At 44.0% G+C, this 14,051-nt stretch overlaps 1 protein-coding gene across 5 annotated transcripts in view; it reads right to left on the bottom strand.

Moving 5' to 3' along the window:
- LOC125451525 (collagen alpha-1(XV) chain-like) overlaps positions 1 to 14,051 on the bottom strand; it is a 243,159-nt gene that overhangs the window by 67,105 nt on the left and 162,003 nt on the right. For 4 of the 5 annotated variants that reach the window (XM_059645829.1, XM_048528708.2, XM_048528705.2 and 1 more), the window contains 3 exons: positions 13,748 to 13,825; positions 11,369 to 11,404; positions 6,413 to 6,475 (listed from right to left, as the gene is read on the bottom strand). In XM_059645829.1, the coding sequence (XP_059501812.1) occupies positions 6,413 to 6,475; positions 11,369 to 11,404; positions 13,748 to 13,825 (177 nt within the window). The remainder of the gene's footprint in view (positions 1 to 6,412; positions 6,476 to 11,368; positions 11,405 to 13,747; positions 13,826 to 14,051) is intronic. The other variant, XM_048528706.2, reaches the window with a different exon arrangement.

Here is a 14,051-nt window from a genome sequence, read left to right as displayed (position 1 = left end):
TACTCACCACAGAATACCCAACTTCTGATCTGGTCTTGGAGATGTAGAATTGAAGAGGCTCGTTCAATTAAATTTCTGTTCTTTGGTAACCTCCAGGGCATTGATGGCGAGGGAATTGGCATTAGTCATGCCATTGAATATCATGGGGTAATGGTGAGATTCATGGCTAATTGATATCACAGCAATGCCATCCTTACCTGGTATGGTCTACTGCGGTTTCAGACCCAAAGCAATGTGGTTGACTCTTAAGTGTCCAATTAGGGATAACCAATAAATATTGAACCAGCCAGTGAATCCCACATGCCATGAGTGAATTTAAAAAAAACCAATCTATAAGTTTCATAGATAAGGGGAACTGCAGATGCTGGAGAATCTGAGATAACAAAGTGTGGGGCTGGATGAACACAGCAGGCCAAGTGCCTCCCTATTACTATTGCCCATTGAGGCAATTTCAGTTACTTCCCTTTCCCCAAAGTGGGCTGCTTCAAAATGAGGGGAGGATGATTCCAAGTGCCTGCCGAATGTAAACACATGAAGCTGACCTCAGGGAGTGAGCTAAAGTCAAGTGATATGGCGTGGGAATTTCAAGTGTTATCAAAAATGAGCTGAACACAATGTTGACAGCAAAGACACCACCATAACATCCCACTTGCAGAACTGAAGATTGTGCCCCAGAACTGGCTGCCGCGCTAGTCAAGTTGTTTGAGTACTCAATGGCATTTGCCCATTAATATTGAAAATCTCACATGTATGTCCTATGCAGAAAACGGCACGTCAAATTCAATCCTAGAGATAGTAGGAACTGCAGATACTGGAGAAGCCGAGATAACAAGGTGTAGAGCTGGAAGAACACAGCAGGCCAAGCAGCATCAGAGGAGCAGGAAGGCTGATGTTTCGGGTGTAGACCCTTCTTCAGAAATGGGTTCTGAAGAAGGGTCTAGGCCCGAAATGTCAGGCTTTCTGCTGCTCTGATGCTGCTTGGCCTGCTGTGTTCATCCAGCTCTACACCTTGTTATCTCAGATTCAATCCAGTGATTTATCAGTTCATTTACAACCATCAGCAAAGTTACAGGAAGTATTATTGACAGTGTAACCACATGACACCTCCACCCAAAACCCTGCTCACTAGTGCTCTGTTTAGCTGTGGCCAGGAATGCAGGACTCCAGCTTCCATTACAGCTTTATTCCAAATATGAAGAAGAGAGCTCAATTCTAATCATGGCAGCATCTCGTTGCATGCGGCACCAGGAACCTCAAGCAAAGTCAGTGTGAATCAGTGAGAAAGTTAGTCAATGATTGAAATTATACCGAGCCCAAAGGAAGATGATTGTGGTTGTTGGAAGTTTATCTCAGCTCTGGGACATTGCCGAAGCAATTCCACGGGTAGTGGCCTTGGTAAAAACAGGTTCAGCTGCTTCATCAATGATCTTCCGTCCACCATAAGGTCAGAAGTGAGGACGTTTAGTATCATTCACAACTCTACACGTAATGATAGTGTAACTAGACCTGGAAAACTTATGGCTTGGTGATAACAAAGTGTGGAGCTGGATGAACACAGCAGGCCAAGCAACGAAGATGCTGCCATAAGTTTTCCAGGTCTAGTTACACTATCATTATGTGTAGAGTTGTGAATGATACTAAATACTGTGCAGTCACAGCAAATGTCCTCACTTCTGACCTTATGGTGGACGGAAGATCATTGATGAAGCAGCTGAACCTGTTTTTACCAAGGCCTCTACCCGTGGAATTGCTTCGGCAATGTCCCAGAGCTGAGATAAACTTCCAACAACCACAATCATCTTCCTTTGGGCTCGGTATAATTTCAATCATTGACTAACTTTCTCTCTGATTCACACTGACTTTGCTTGAGGTTCCTGGTGCCGCATACAACGAGATGCTGCCATGATTAGAATTGAGCTCTCTTCTTCATATTTGGAATAAAGCTGTAATGGAAGCTGGAGTCCTGCATTCCTGGCCACAGCTAAACGGAGCACTGGTGAGCAGGGTTTTGGGTGGAGGTGTCATGTGGTTACACTGTCAATAATACTTTCTGTAACTTTGCTGATGGTTGTAAATGAACTGATAAATCACTGGATTGAATCTGAGATAACAAGGTGTAGAGCTGGATGAACACAGCAGGCTAAGCAGCATCAGAGCAGCAGGAAGGCTGACATTTCGGGCCTAGACCCTTCTTCAGAACCCATTTCTGAAGAAGGGTCTACACCCGAAACATCAGCCTTCCTGCTCCTCTGATGCTGCTTCGCCTGCTGTGTTCATCCAGCTCTACACCTTGTTATCTCGGCTTCTCCAGTATCTGCAGTTCCTACTATCTCTAGGATTGAATTTGACGTGCCGTTTTCTGCATAGGACACACGTGAGATTTTCAAAATTAATGGGCAAATGCCATTGAGTACTCAAACAACTTGACTAGCGCGGCAGCCAGTTCTGGGGCACAATCTTCAGTTCTGCAAGTGGGATGTTATGGTGGTGTCTTTGCTGTCAACATTGTGTTCAGCTCATTTTTGATAACACTTGAAATTCCCACGCCATATCACTTGACTTTAGCTCACTCCCTGAGGTCAGCTTCATGTGTTTACATTCGGCAGACACTTGGAATCATCCTCCCCTCATTTTGAGGCAGCCCACTTTGGGGAAAGGGAAGTAACTGAAATTGCCTCAATGGGCAATAGTAATCGGGAGGCACAGTGGCACATGGGTCAGCACCGCTGCCCACAGTGCTAGTGACCCAGGTTCGATTCCAGGCTTGGGTAACTGTCTATGTGGAGTTTGCACGTTCTCCCTGTGTCTGCATGGGTTTCCTCCCACAGTCCAAAGATGTGCAGCTTATGTCAATTGGCCATGCCAAATTATTTGCAATGTACAGGCTGGGTGAGTTTACTCTGATAAAAAAAAGTGGTGTTTTGGGGATAGGGTGGAGTCTTCTTCAGAGTGTTGGTGCAGACCGGATGGGCTGAATGACCCCAATCTGCACTGTGGGGACTCTGTGATCTCACTCCAGGCTAGCAGAATCAGTCACATGGTGGGAAAACAGAGTTCACTGCCCATCATTTATACCATCCAAGTGCATTATGGGGCAGCTGCCTACATTGAAGCAGTGATGCTAACTATTTGCTGTTGCCAGTAAATTCAATGACAAATGCACCTCTTACATTAGGCACAATCATAGAACATAGAACAGTACAGCACAGAACAGGCCCTTCAGCCCACAATGTTGTGCCGAACATTGATCCTCATGCATGCACCCTCAAATTTCTGTGACCATATACATGTCCAGCAGTCTCTTAAATGATCCCAATGACCTTGCTTCCACAACTGCTGCTGGCAACGCATTCCATGCTCTCACAACTCTCTGCGTAAAGAACCCGCCTCTGACATCCCCTCTATACTTTCCACCAACCAGCTTAAAACTATGACCCCTCGTGCTAGCCATTTCTGCCCTGGGAAATAGTCTCCGGCTATCAACTCTATCTATGCCTCTCATTATCTTGTATACCTCAATTAGGTCCCCTCTCCTCCTCCTTTTCTCCAATGAAAAGAGACCAAGCTCAGTCAACCTCTCTTCATAAGATAAGCCCTCCAGTCCAGGCAGCATCCTGGTAAACCTCCTCTGAACCATCTCCAAAGCATCCACATCTTTCCTATACTACGGCGACCAGAACTGGACACAGTATTCCAAGTGCGGTCCAACCAAAGCTTTATAGAGCTGCAACAAGATCTCACGACTCTTAAACTCAATCCCCCTGTTAATGAAAGCCAAAACACCATATGCTTTCTTAACAACCCTGTCCACTTGGGTGGCCATTTTAAGGGATCTATGTATCTGCACACCAAGATCCCTCTGTTCCTCCACGCTGCCAAGAATCCTACCCTTAATCCTGTACTCAGCTTTCAAATTCGACCTTCCAAAATGCATCACCTCGCATTTATCCAGGTTGAACTCCATCTGCCACCTCTCAGCCCATCTCTGCATCCTGTCAATGTCCCGCTGCAGCCTACAACAGCCCTCTATACTGTCAACGACACCTCCAACCTTCGTGTCGTCTGCAAACTTGCTGACCCATCCTTCAATCCCCTCATCCAAGTCATTAATAAAAATTACAAACAGTAGAGGCCCAAGGACAGAGCCCTGTGGAACTCCACTCACCACTGACTTCCAGGCAGAATATTTTCCTTCTACTACCACTCGCTGTCTTCTGTAGGCCAGCCAATTCTGTATCCAAGCAGCTAAGTTCCCCTGTATCCCATTCCTCCTGACCTTCTGAATGAGCCTACCATGGGGAACCTTATCAAATGCCTTACTGAAGTCCACATACACCACATCCACAGCTCGACCCTCATCAACTTTTCTAGTCACATCCTCAAAGAACTCGAGAAGGTTTGTGAGGCATGAACTACCCCTCACAAAGCCGTGTTGACTGTATTTGATCAAGCCATGCTCTTCCAGATGGTCATAAATCCTATCCCTCAGAATCCTTTCTAACACCTTGCAGACGACAGACGTGAGACTTACTGGTCTGTAATTGCCGGGGATTTCCCTATTTCCTTTCTTGAAGAGAGGAATTACATTTGCCTCTCTCCAGTCCTCAGGTACGACTCCAGTGGAGAGCGAGGATGCAAAGATCTTCACAAGTGGCGAAGCAATTTCATTTCTCGCTTCCCAAAGCAGCCGAGGACAAATCTGGTCTGGGCCTGGCGACTTGTGAATCTTAACGTTTGACAAAATTTTCAGCACATCAGCTTCCTCTATCTCTATCCATTCCAGCATGCACACCTGCTCTTCAAAGGTTTCATTCACTACAAAGTTCGTTTCTTTCGTAAAGACAGAAGCAAAAAACTCATTTAGGGCTTCCCCTACCTCCTCAGACTCCACACACAAGTTCCCTTTGCTATCCCTGATCGGCCCTACTCTTTCTTTGACCATTCTCTTATTCCTCACATAAGTGTAAAATGCCTTGTTCTCCCTAATCCGTCCTGCCGAGCCTTTCTCGTGCCCCCTCCTGGCTCTCCTCAGACCTTTTTTGAGCTCCTTCCTCGCCTGCCTGTAATCCTCTAGAGCTGAACTTGACCCTAGCTTCCTCCACCTTATGTAAGCTACCTTCTTCCTTTTCACAAGAAGATCCACCACTCTCGTCATCCGAGGTTCCTTTATCTTACCCCTTCTTGCCTGTCTCAGAGGGACATATTTACTCATCACTCGCAACAACTGTTCCTTAAACAGTCTCCACACGTCTATAGTTCCCTTACCATGGAACAACTGCTCCCAGTCCATGCTTCCTAACTCGTGTCTAATCGCGTCATAGTTTCCTCTTCCCCAATTAAATATCCTCCCATTTTGCCTAATCCTCTCCTTCTCCATAGCTATGTAGAATGTGAGGCAGTTATGGTCACTATCACCAAAATGCTCTCCCACCACAAGATCTGATACCTGCCCCGGCTCGTTTCCGAGCACCAAGTCTAGAATGGCCTCTCCCCTCCTCGGCCTGTCAACGTACTGCGTTAGGAAACCCTCCTGAACACACCTTACAAATACAGCTCCATTCAAATCTTCTGCTCGAAGCAGGTTCCAATCATCTTTTTGAACTACACGGGGACATGAATGCTTTGTCATCTTGTTTCTATGGATTGTTCCTTTGTATGTCTTGATACGCTGACATCTGAGTCAGCAGCTTGTGGGTTTGAGCGCTAAGTGAGTTAATCTATACCTACGCTCCAGTGCACTGAGTTAAACTGAGCTCACCCTCTCTGGTAAGATATTCCATGCTACCATTTTAAAGAAAAACGATACAGCATTCCCTAACAAAAACAGAAACTGCTGGAAAAGCTCAACAGGTCTGGCAGCATCTGTGAAAAGAAATCAGTTCACATGTCGGGTCTGGTGACCTTTCCTCAGAACTCTCCCAATTGCTCTGATCACAAGGTTACCTTAACTAACATCACATAAATGTATTATCTATTCATTACACCTTGCTGCATGTGGACTTTTGCTGTGTGTAATTTCGCCACTGAATTTCCCACATTACAACAATATCTACACTTCAATGTACTTCATTTGCTGCAGACAGCTTTAAGGCAGTCTGAGGACATGGCAGGCACCGCATAAATGCAAATCTTTCTTTCAATACTTTTCCATTAATCATCCGTGTAAAAAAGATAAGCAAACAATCAACGCTTGCAGAATTGTTCTGATCTGTCCTAATGTCAACCCAAGCCCACTGGATCTCAGGAGCAAATGAGGACACTGGCAATTACTCAGAGACGGAGTAACAAATGAATTTGCTTTCTCAGTGCAGCCGCAGCTGTTTCATTGTCTATTTTCGCAATGGACTGCGACAGTGTTGAAACAAATAGGAAAAATACAGGCAATAAAATCAATAAGTAATTAACCACTAACCACAGGTCCTGGTAATCCAGCTTGCCCAATGGGTCCAGGTTCGCCTTGGATACCTGGAAGTCCCTTAAAAACAAATAAGATACAGTTGTCAGACGCCATTGGGTTTTATCTCCTGTTGTTGCTTTGGAGTAATTTTTAAAGGAAGAGTGAATATTATTGAATTGACTAAATGGGAGAAGAGCGGGTCCTGCTGGAACTTCCTTGCACACTAAGTAAGAGCCTGTGAGGAAGGCAAGTGGCTGCACTTTTCTCCACATTAATCATAGGCAGGTTAAAAAGTCCTTGATTGAGTGCTGCTAGTGAGCAGTTGTCAAGACGTTGTGGGATCTCTGCCTGTGGTTTATACGTATTCCATTGGAATGTCACTTTACACTGGGAGCCCAGTTTATTCTGTACTTGGAAAGGAAATCTAAAATGCAAAGACTCAACTTTTTTTTTAAACTGTTACTCTGAGGATATGGAAATTGTCAGCAAAGTTGGCATTTGTTGCCCATTCCTAGTTGCCCTTCAGTAGGTGCTGACTGGCCCCCTTTTCCAAACATGTTTTGTTTGCAAGGGACTTCCAAGGTTTTGATCTAACAACGACAAAGGAAGGGTGACCTGCTGCCGGCACGGTGGCTCAGTGGTTAGCACTGCAGCCTCACAGCATCAGGGACCCGGGCTCAATTCCAGCCTCGGGCAACTGTCTGTGTGGAGTTTGCACATTCTTCCCATGTCTGCGTGGATTTCCTCCCTGTGCTCGGGTTTCCTTCCACAGTCCAAAAATGTGCAGGCTAGGTGGACTGGCCATGCTAAATTGCCTGTAGTGTTTAGGGATATTTATGTTAGGTGCGTTAGACGTCGGAATGGGTCTGGGTGGGATGCTCTTCAGAGGGGCAGTATGGACTTGTTGGGCTGAAGGGCCCGTTTCTGCCATGTAGGGATTGAATGATAATTGCCATGCAATGGTTACTCTTGCCCTTCTAGGAGTTGGATGTGAGATGTTTAGGTGGTGCTGTTAAAGGAAATCACAGCAACCTGCCTCAATGCATATTGTAGATGAAATTCGCAGCGACCAGGATAGGATGAAAATGTTAGGTCACAATGTTGGTGGATGGAATCTGTATTGAAAATGATTTATTATTGCACAGGTCTTAAAGGCACTAAGACACCTAAATGACATCATGACATGTGAACACTCCAGGATAAAAGTCCTCCATCTCACTCTCCCTTAAGCATTCAGTCAGTTGGTCTGTTAATCTCACAATCACACAATTCAGGATGTGAGTTTGCTCGCTGAGCTGGAAGGTTAGTTTTCAGACGTTTTGTCACCATTCTAGGTAACATCATCAGTGAGCCTCCGATGAAGCGCTGATGTTATGTCGTTCATATAAGCGCTTCGTCGGAGGCTCACTGACGATGTTACCTAGAATGGTGACGAAACGTCTGAAAACTAACCTTCCAGCTCAGTGAGCAAATTCACATCCAGAGAATCAACCTGAGCTACAAATCACACAATTTTTAGAATCATAGAATCCTATAGTGCAGAAAGAGTCCATTTGGCCCATAGTCTCAGCGCCGACCTTCCAAAGAGCATCCTATCCAGAACCAGCCCCCGGCTCCATTCCCATAACCCCACATGGTGTTTTTACCACAGCTATACCTGCACATTTTTGGACTTTCGATTGTTCATTTTGGAAGGAAGAATAAAAGAACAAAGTATTACTAAATGAGGAACGACTGCAGAATTCTGAAGTACAGGGATTCTGAGGGATCCAGATGTTCTGGTGTGACAGTTACTAAAATTTAGTGTGCAAGTACATCAACAAGATAAGAAAGCAAATGAAATAATATCTTTTATCATAGGAGTGATTTAATGTAAAAGTAAAGATAACATGGTTCAATTACATCGGGGATTTGTGAAAACACATCTGGAGTACATGTGTACAGTTTTGGTCTCCTTAATTAAACAAGTATTGGAGATAGTTCAGGGAAGGTTTGCTGCATTAATACCTAGAATGAGCAGGTTGTTTTACGAGGAATGCTTCCTCAGGCCGGACTTGTCTCTGCTGAATAGAAGTTACAGGAAAAACACTTCAATTCCACTTAGGCACTTCACAGAACTCAGCATTGTACGATAAATTCAACAACAGCAGACTACACACTTGGGCATTTATTCTGATCACCCTAAGTACTCATGGTTTCATTTTTTTTATAGTTTTTATATGAATCCATGAAATCTATGGGGCAGAAGAGACCACTTGGTTCCTTCAGCTTGCACTAGTTCATTTAATGAGCATCGTTATCTAGTGCCAATCTTCTGTGCTATCCCCATACCTTTGCATGTTACTTTTATTTAAATATGATCCAGTGCCCTCTCGAATGCCTCAATTGAATCTGCCTGCACCACATTTCCAGGCAGTCAGCCAGTCAGCACTGTATCTAATAATACAGTAATGTAAGTAAGCATAGAATGCACATTATATGTTATTCTGAGATATCATAACTGTGTACATAGTTAGGGTTGTTATTAACCTTCAAGATATCTATCTTAACAACAGCCTGGTGGTTGTGGTATGTGTTACATGGGCTAACATATATGGAAGCAGCTCAGAGTGTATTATTTTGTCAGTGGTGTTTTACTCCAAAGAAACTACATCAAAGCAGACTGCTTAATGTGGATAGTGTTGAGCCTCCTGACTGTTGGTACAGTTGTACCCATTAAAACAAATGAAAAATATTCCACCGGACCCCTGACTTTCACCTCGCAGACACGGGTATGGTTTTGATTTCTCAGGATGAGATGAGATATCAGGTAGGATTCCATCATTAATATTGATTTTCTTATTCAAGGCTGTGTCCTTAATACATACACTTCTGAGCAGCAGAGAAGGAAATCAAAGGAACATCAATTCTCGCTTCTGCTTGACAGCCTGCTGAAGGGTGGGTGAGATAGATGACTGGGACTTGGCAGCTTTACACAGATGTACATATACTGATGGACAGGCAAACACTCAGTGGTGCAGCCAGCTTATCCAACACAACTATGATTCCTTCCACATCAAAAATGCCTTTCCCATCACACCTAAAAACCATGGGTTCTCCTGGGAGAGAGGTCACAGTTGATATAAATCAGTGAAAAAAAAATTGGGAAGATTTGTCGACAATCTTTTTCAATGATTCAAACTAATTCAGAGGTCACTCTGCCTCATAGTACCTGTACTATATAAAGCATCTCCATGCTCTTATTAAACTGAACGGTGGCAGCTGAATGAGCATAAATACACCATAATGGCAACTGCTAAGTTTCTCGTGTCATTCTTCTGTGCTATCAAGAGTTCAAAAGAAAATACCATGGCAGTTCTCTTGGTCTGGAAAAAGTAGCAGAAACAGGCCAGCAACCTCGTTCCCCAGTCCCATAGCATTTCAGCATTCTAAGGTGTGCAGACGCTCTGCCAGATATTCACTGTTGTCTATTATTAGCAAAGGATAGGTTTGCTTTTTTGAACAACACGTCAGGGAGACGCTCCTCTTCAACGCAGAACCCGGTAAAGCAGGAATTTGATCCCAGCCCCATTTGGCTGAGCACAGGCCCATTCTTCACAGAAGGCAGACCCAGGGCTGTGAGTAACTGAAGGTGTAACTGGGGAAACATCAGTTGGAGAACACCACTGCAGGATCAGAAAGGATCCTCAATCTGACCACACATTTGCATGGCCAGGAGTCATTAATCCCACACACAATTTTAGCTGGAATTGAGGAACGGAGTTTCCAGCCTCCCTTTCTGCTGCTCTTTAAACTTGTAGGCAGGGGTCTCAAAGTGATTTCAAAGGCATGTGCAAAGAAGATCTTTGAGAAAGTTTGTGGAGGGGGGGTGCGGTGTACAGGTGCCATGACAAGGGGCACAGTAGCTGAATAAACAGTTTAGAAGACAGGCAGGAAGCCAAGGAGAACCTGGTATTAGTCGAACAGAGTAAGTGTGCAGGTCCCCAGATCTGACGGCTGAGGCCAGCAAAACAAGAACAGTGCAGTCAGTTTGCCATTCCAGCACATGCTAAACTGAAGGGGACGGTGGTGAATGGGAGTGTGTCATTGAGAAGGTGCAATGCAAGGTTTTGAATGGCTTATGGAAGGGTGAAATCAGCTATAGCAGCATTGGAAAAATGGAATCTTAAAATAACGAAGCCATGAACCAGACTTGCAGGCCGAGCTCTGATGAAGAGTCATCTCGACACGCAATATTGGCTTGCTCTCCATCCACGGATGCTGCCTGATCCACTGTGACCTGCAACATTTGTTGCTTTCAGTACAGATTCCAGCATCTGCAGTAATTTGGTCCTACGAGACGTTCAGATTGGGGAGACAGATAGATATAGAGATGGACAGTAGCAGAAGACACTGTCCATGTGTGGAGATTGCGTTTGGGCTTTGACATTACAGCACAACTCCTAAACCACAGGCTAAAGTTAACGTCAGGGAGGCTAGTGGAATCACAGCAATGGCAAATAAGTACCACTAATAGCCAAAGACAGTGCAAATGCTAAAGCTTTTGCCCACAGTCAGATGAAATACCTTCTTTATAAACATACAAGATGGAAGCAGAGACTTCAGAAACTTGTTCCACATAATGACCAGAGAGTACAGTAACATAGTGACGGTTCCCATAGCAATATTGAACGGGAAATGTTCAATTCAAAAAAAGGACCTAGAGTTCTGAAAACAAGCAGCAAAGTTTGTGCAGAGGAAGTGTATGCCATAAATGTATACCTGTAATCCACTTGCACTTCAAACTTTACCTCACAGTAACTTTTGCGATTTTCAAATGTCACTTCGCACTTCATTGATATTTTGGAAACCTGAGAACGCCGTCAGCCCCACCCCACCACCCGCCCCAGCAGATCCAACCTTTTCTGCTCAAAAGGCCGCAACGAGAGAGACATGGGGTTTGAAAAGATCTCTTAATTAGGTTGCACTTACTTTTTCGCCCGGAGAACCAGGTTCACCCTTTAAACCCTACAAGCAAAGAGACTGCAAGTCAGCTTGTTGAACAAATATTTGAGTCCTGCAGCCACAAGGAAGCTACATAGCCTGCAAAACAGTCTTCTGACTTACAACAACTTTTCCACTGCATGACAGCAAAGCGCAATTCTGTAATTTTCAAGGGCCTTGTTTCGTGAGTCTCTGCTTGCAATCCGTTACACACATTTGATTAATTCACTCTTTCCTGGCCGATGGTTTAGGAGAGGTCAGTCATTTTCTTCAAGGAAGGACCCAATGTAATCAGAAGGTCTATTTCTACCTAGTGGCTATGGCACTGGACAAGCAATCATGAGATCCGAAGTTCATAATTTTTAGTCCATCAGTTTAAGTTGTGCAATTGTATTTTTGAGTTGATTCCTGAATAGTGACTGTAAAAACGCAATTACAAGAGGAAACCTTCGACTCCTAAAATACTGGCCCACATCATGCGACTGACTGTAATGGGTAACGAGTGTTGCCAGTGCTGCCTGAAGACAAAGGCGTGGTGGCTCAGGGGTTAGCACTGCTGCCTCTCAGCATCAGGGACCTGGGTTTCATTCCAGCCTCAGGTGACTGTGTGTGTGTAGAGTTTGCGTACTGTCGGCATGGGTTTCCTCCCACAGTCTAAAAATGTGCAGGTTAGGTGGATTTGCCATGCTAAATTGCTCATAGCATTCAGAGATGTGTAGATTAGGTGGGTTATGGGGATATGGGTTGGTGTGGACTTGTTGGGCTGAAGGGCCTGATTCCACACTGTAGGGGTTCTATGATCTAAAACTAATTTTGCCTCCTGATAGAAACTGTTTGACAATGTGGCAGCATTCAGGGTCATTTTCTCTGGTGCCAGTCCATAATTGACCAGATTTATTACATTCAGATCCACAACTTGGTTCAATGAGATTTAAAGTCGTGACTGCTGGGGTTCCTCAACGTTACGATTCCAACCTTTGATGTTCTACCAATACTGATTTTACATGAGTTTCAAACAGTCAGTTACAGACTAATGACAAGATACTAATGACAAACTCATCATCTGTTGGGTGTTAAAAGGAATTTAACACCTAACTCTCTTAATCTACATATACATATATCTGAGCAATTTTAAGATTGTATCAGCCTGATTTCAACAGTGCAAGTGAGTGGATTTTTTGCAAGTTAAAATCAATTAATTATTTCACTCTGGTTTTGAACTAATTGGAGGAACAAGCCCAATTTATTTATTTTTATTCTTTCATGGAATGTGGGCATCACTTGTGACAAATGTTATTTATCTCTCGTAGGCCTTGATATGATGGTGGTGGTGAGCAAACTTCCTTTGAACCAGTATAATCCATAGATACACCCACAGTGCTGTCAGGAAAAGAATTTCAGGACGTTAACTCAGCAACAGGAAAGGAATGGTGATATAGTTCCAAGATGGTGTGTGGCTTGGGCACAAACTTACAGGTTGCGGCTTTTTTCAGGTATCTGCTGCTGTTCTCCTTCAAGGTGGTAGAAGTCACAGATTTGGAAGGTGCTGTCAAAGGACACTTGGTACTTCATGTCAGTGCATTTTGTAATTGCATGCTTTGCCACCACTGTGTGTCAGTGTTTGAGGGAGTGAATGTTCAAGGCAGTGGATGGGGTGCCAATCAAGCAGCCGACCTCGTTCTGGGTGATATCAAGTTTCTTGAGTGCGTTTAGAGCCAAACCCATCCAGGCAACTGCAGAGCCTTGCATCACACTCCTGGCTTGTATATTGTGTAGATAAGTGACTCTGAGCAGTCAGGAGATGAGTTACATGCTGTAGTACCACCAGCTTCTGACTTGAGATCAGAGGTAATGGGAACTGCAGATGCTGGAGAATCCAAGATAAGAAAGTGTGAAGCTGGATGAACACAGCAGGCCAAGCAGCATCTCAGGAGCACAAAAGCTGACGTTTCGGGCCTAGACCCTTCATCACAAACCCTTCATCTCTAGGCCCGAAATGTCAGCTTTTGTGCTCCTGAGATGCTGCTTGGCCTAATGTGTTCATCCAGCTTCAAAGCTTCTGACTTGGTCTTGTCACCACAGTATTTGTATTGGTATGGCGCAGTATTTATATGTCTGGTCCATCTTACTTTCTTATCAATGGCAACCTTCAAATTTGCTGATGCATTATTAACTTATGAATGCTAGTTTGCTGATTTTGCCCACTGCAAAGGGACAGAAATTTCACCGAAATAAAAGGCCCATGCATTTTTTCACTGAAGTAAGTGTAGGCAACCAAACAGTTATTTCCTTAAATCCACTGCTCCCGAGTTTATGATACTAAAATCAGTTTTCTTAATAAGTCATGGACATAATTAATATTCTTACTGGGATTCCTGGCAGTCCTGGGGGTCCAGGTTTTCCTGGTATTCCAGGTAGTCCAAAAGCTCCAGAACTTTCCATATCCTGTTGGGATAGAAAGAAAAATTGAACAATTTAAAATATAACTGATTATAAAGAAATAATCAATTTAAAAAATGAGCATGCAATTTTAAAATGCCGAGCGCAAATTTTTCTGTGCACTTTAGTGATGAGAAACCAAATCTGTTCAACTTTGTACAGAGTACCACGACATTGAATAGGATACAGGCCGCTCCCTGGTGCGTGCTAGAATATGGATGCAACTCTCGAA

Source organism: Stegostoma tigrinum, chromosome 5, assembly GCF_030684315.1.
Source record: "Stegostoma tigrinum isolate sSteTig4 chromosome 5, sSteTig4.hap1, whole genome shotgun sequence".
Lineage (NCBI taxonomy): Eukaryota > Metazoa > Chordata > Chondrichthyes > Orectolobiformes > Stegostomatidae > Stegostoma > Stegostoma tigrinum.
Note: the sequence above shows the minus strand (reverse complement) of the source record. Positions and strands in the feature narration are given on the sequence as shown.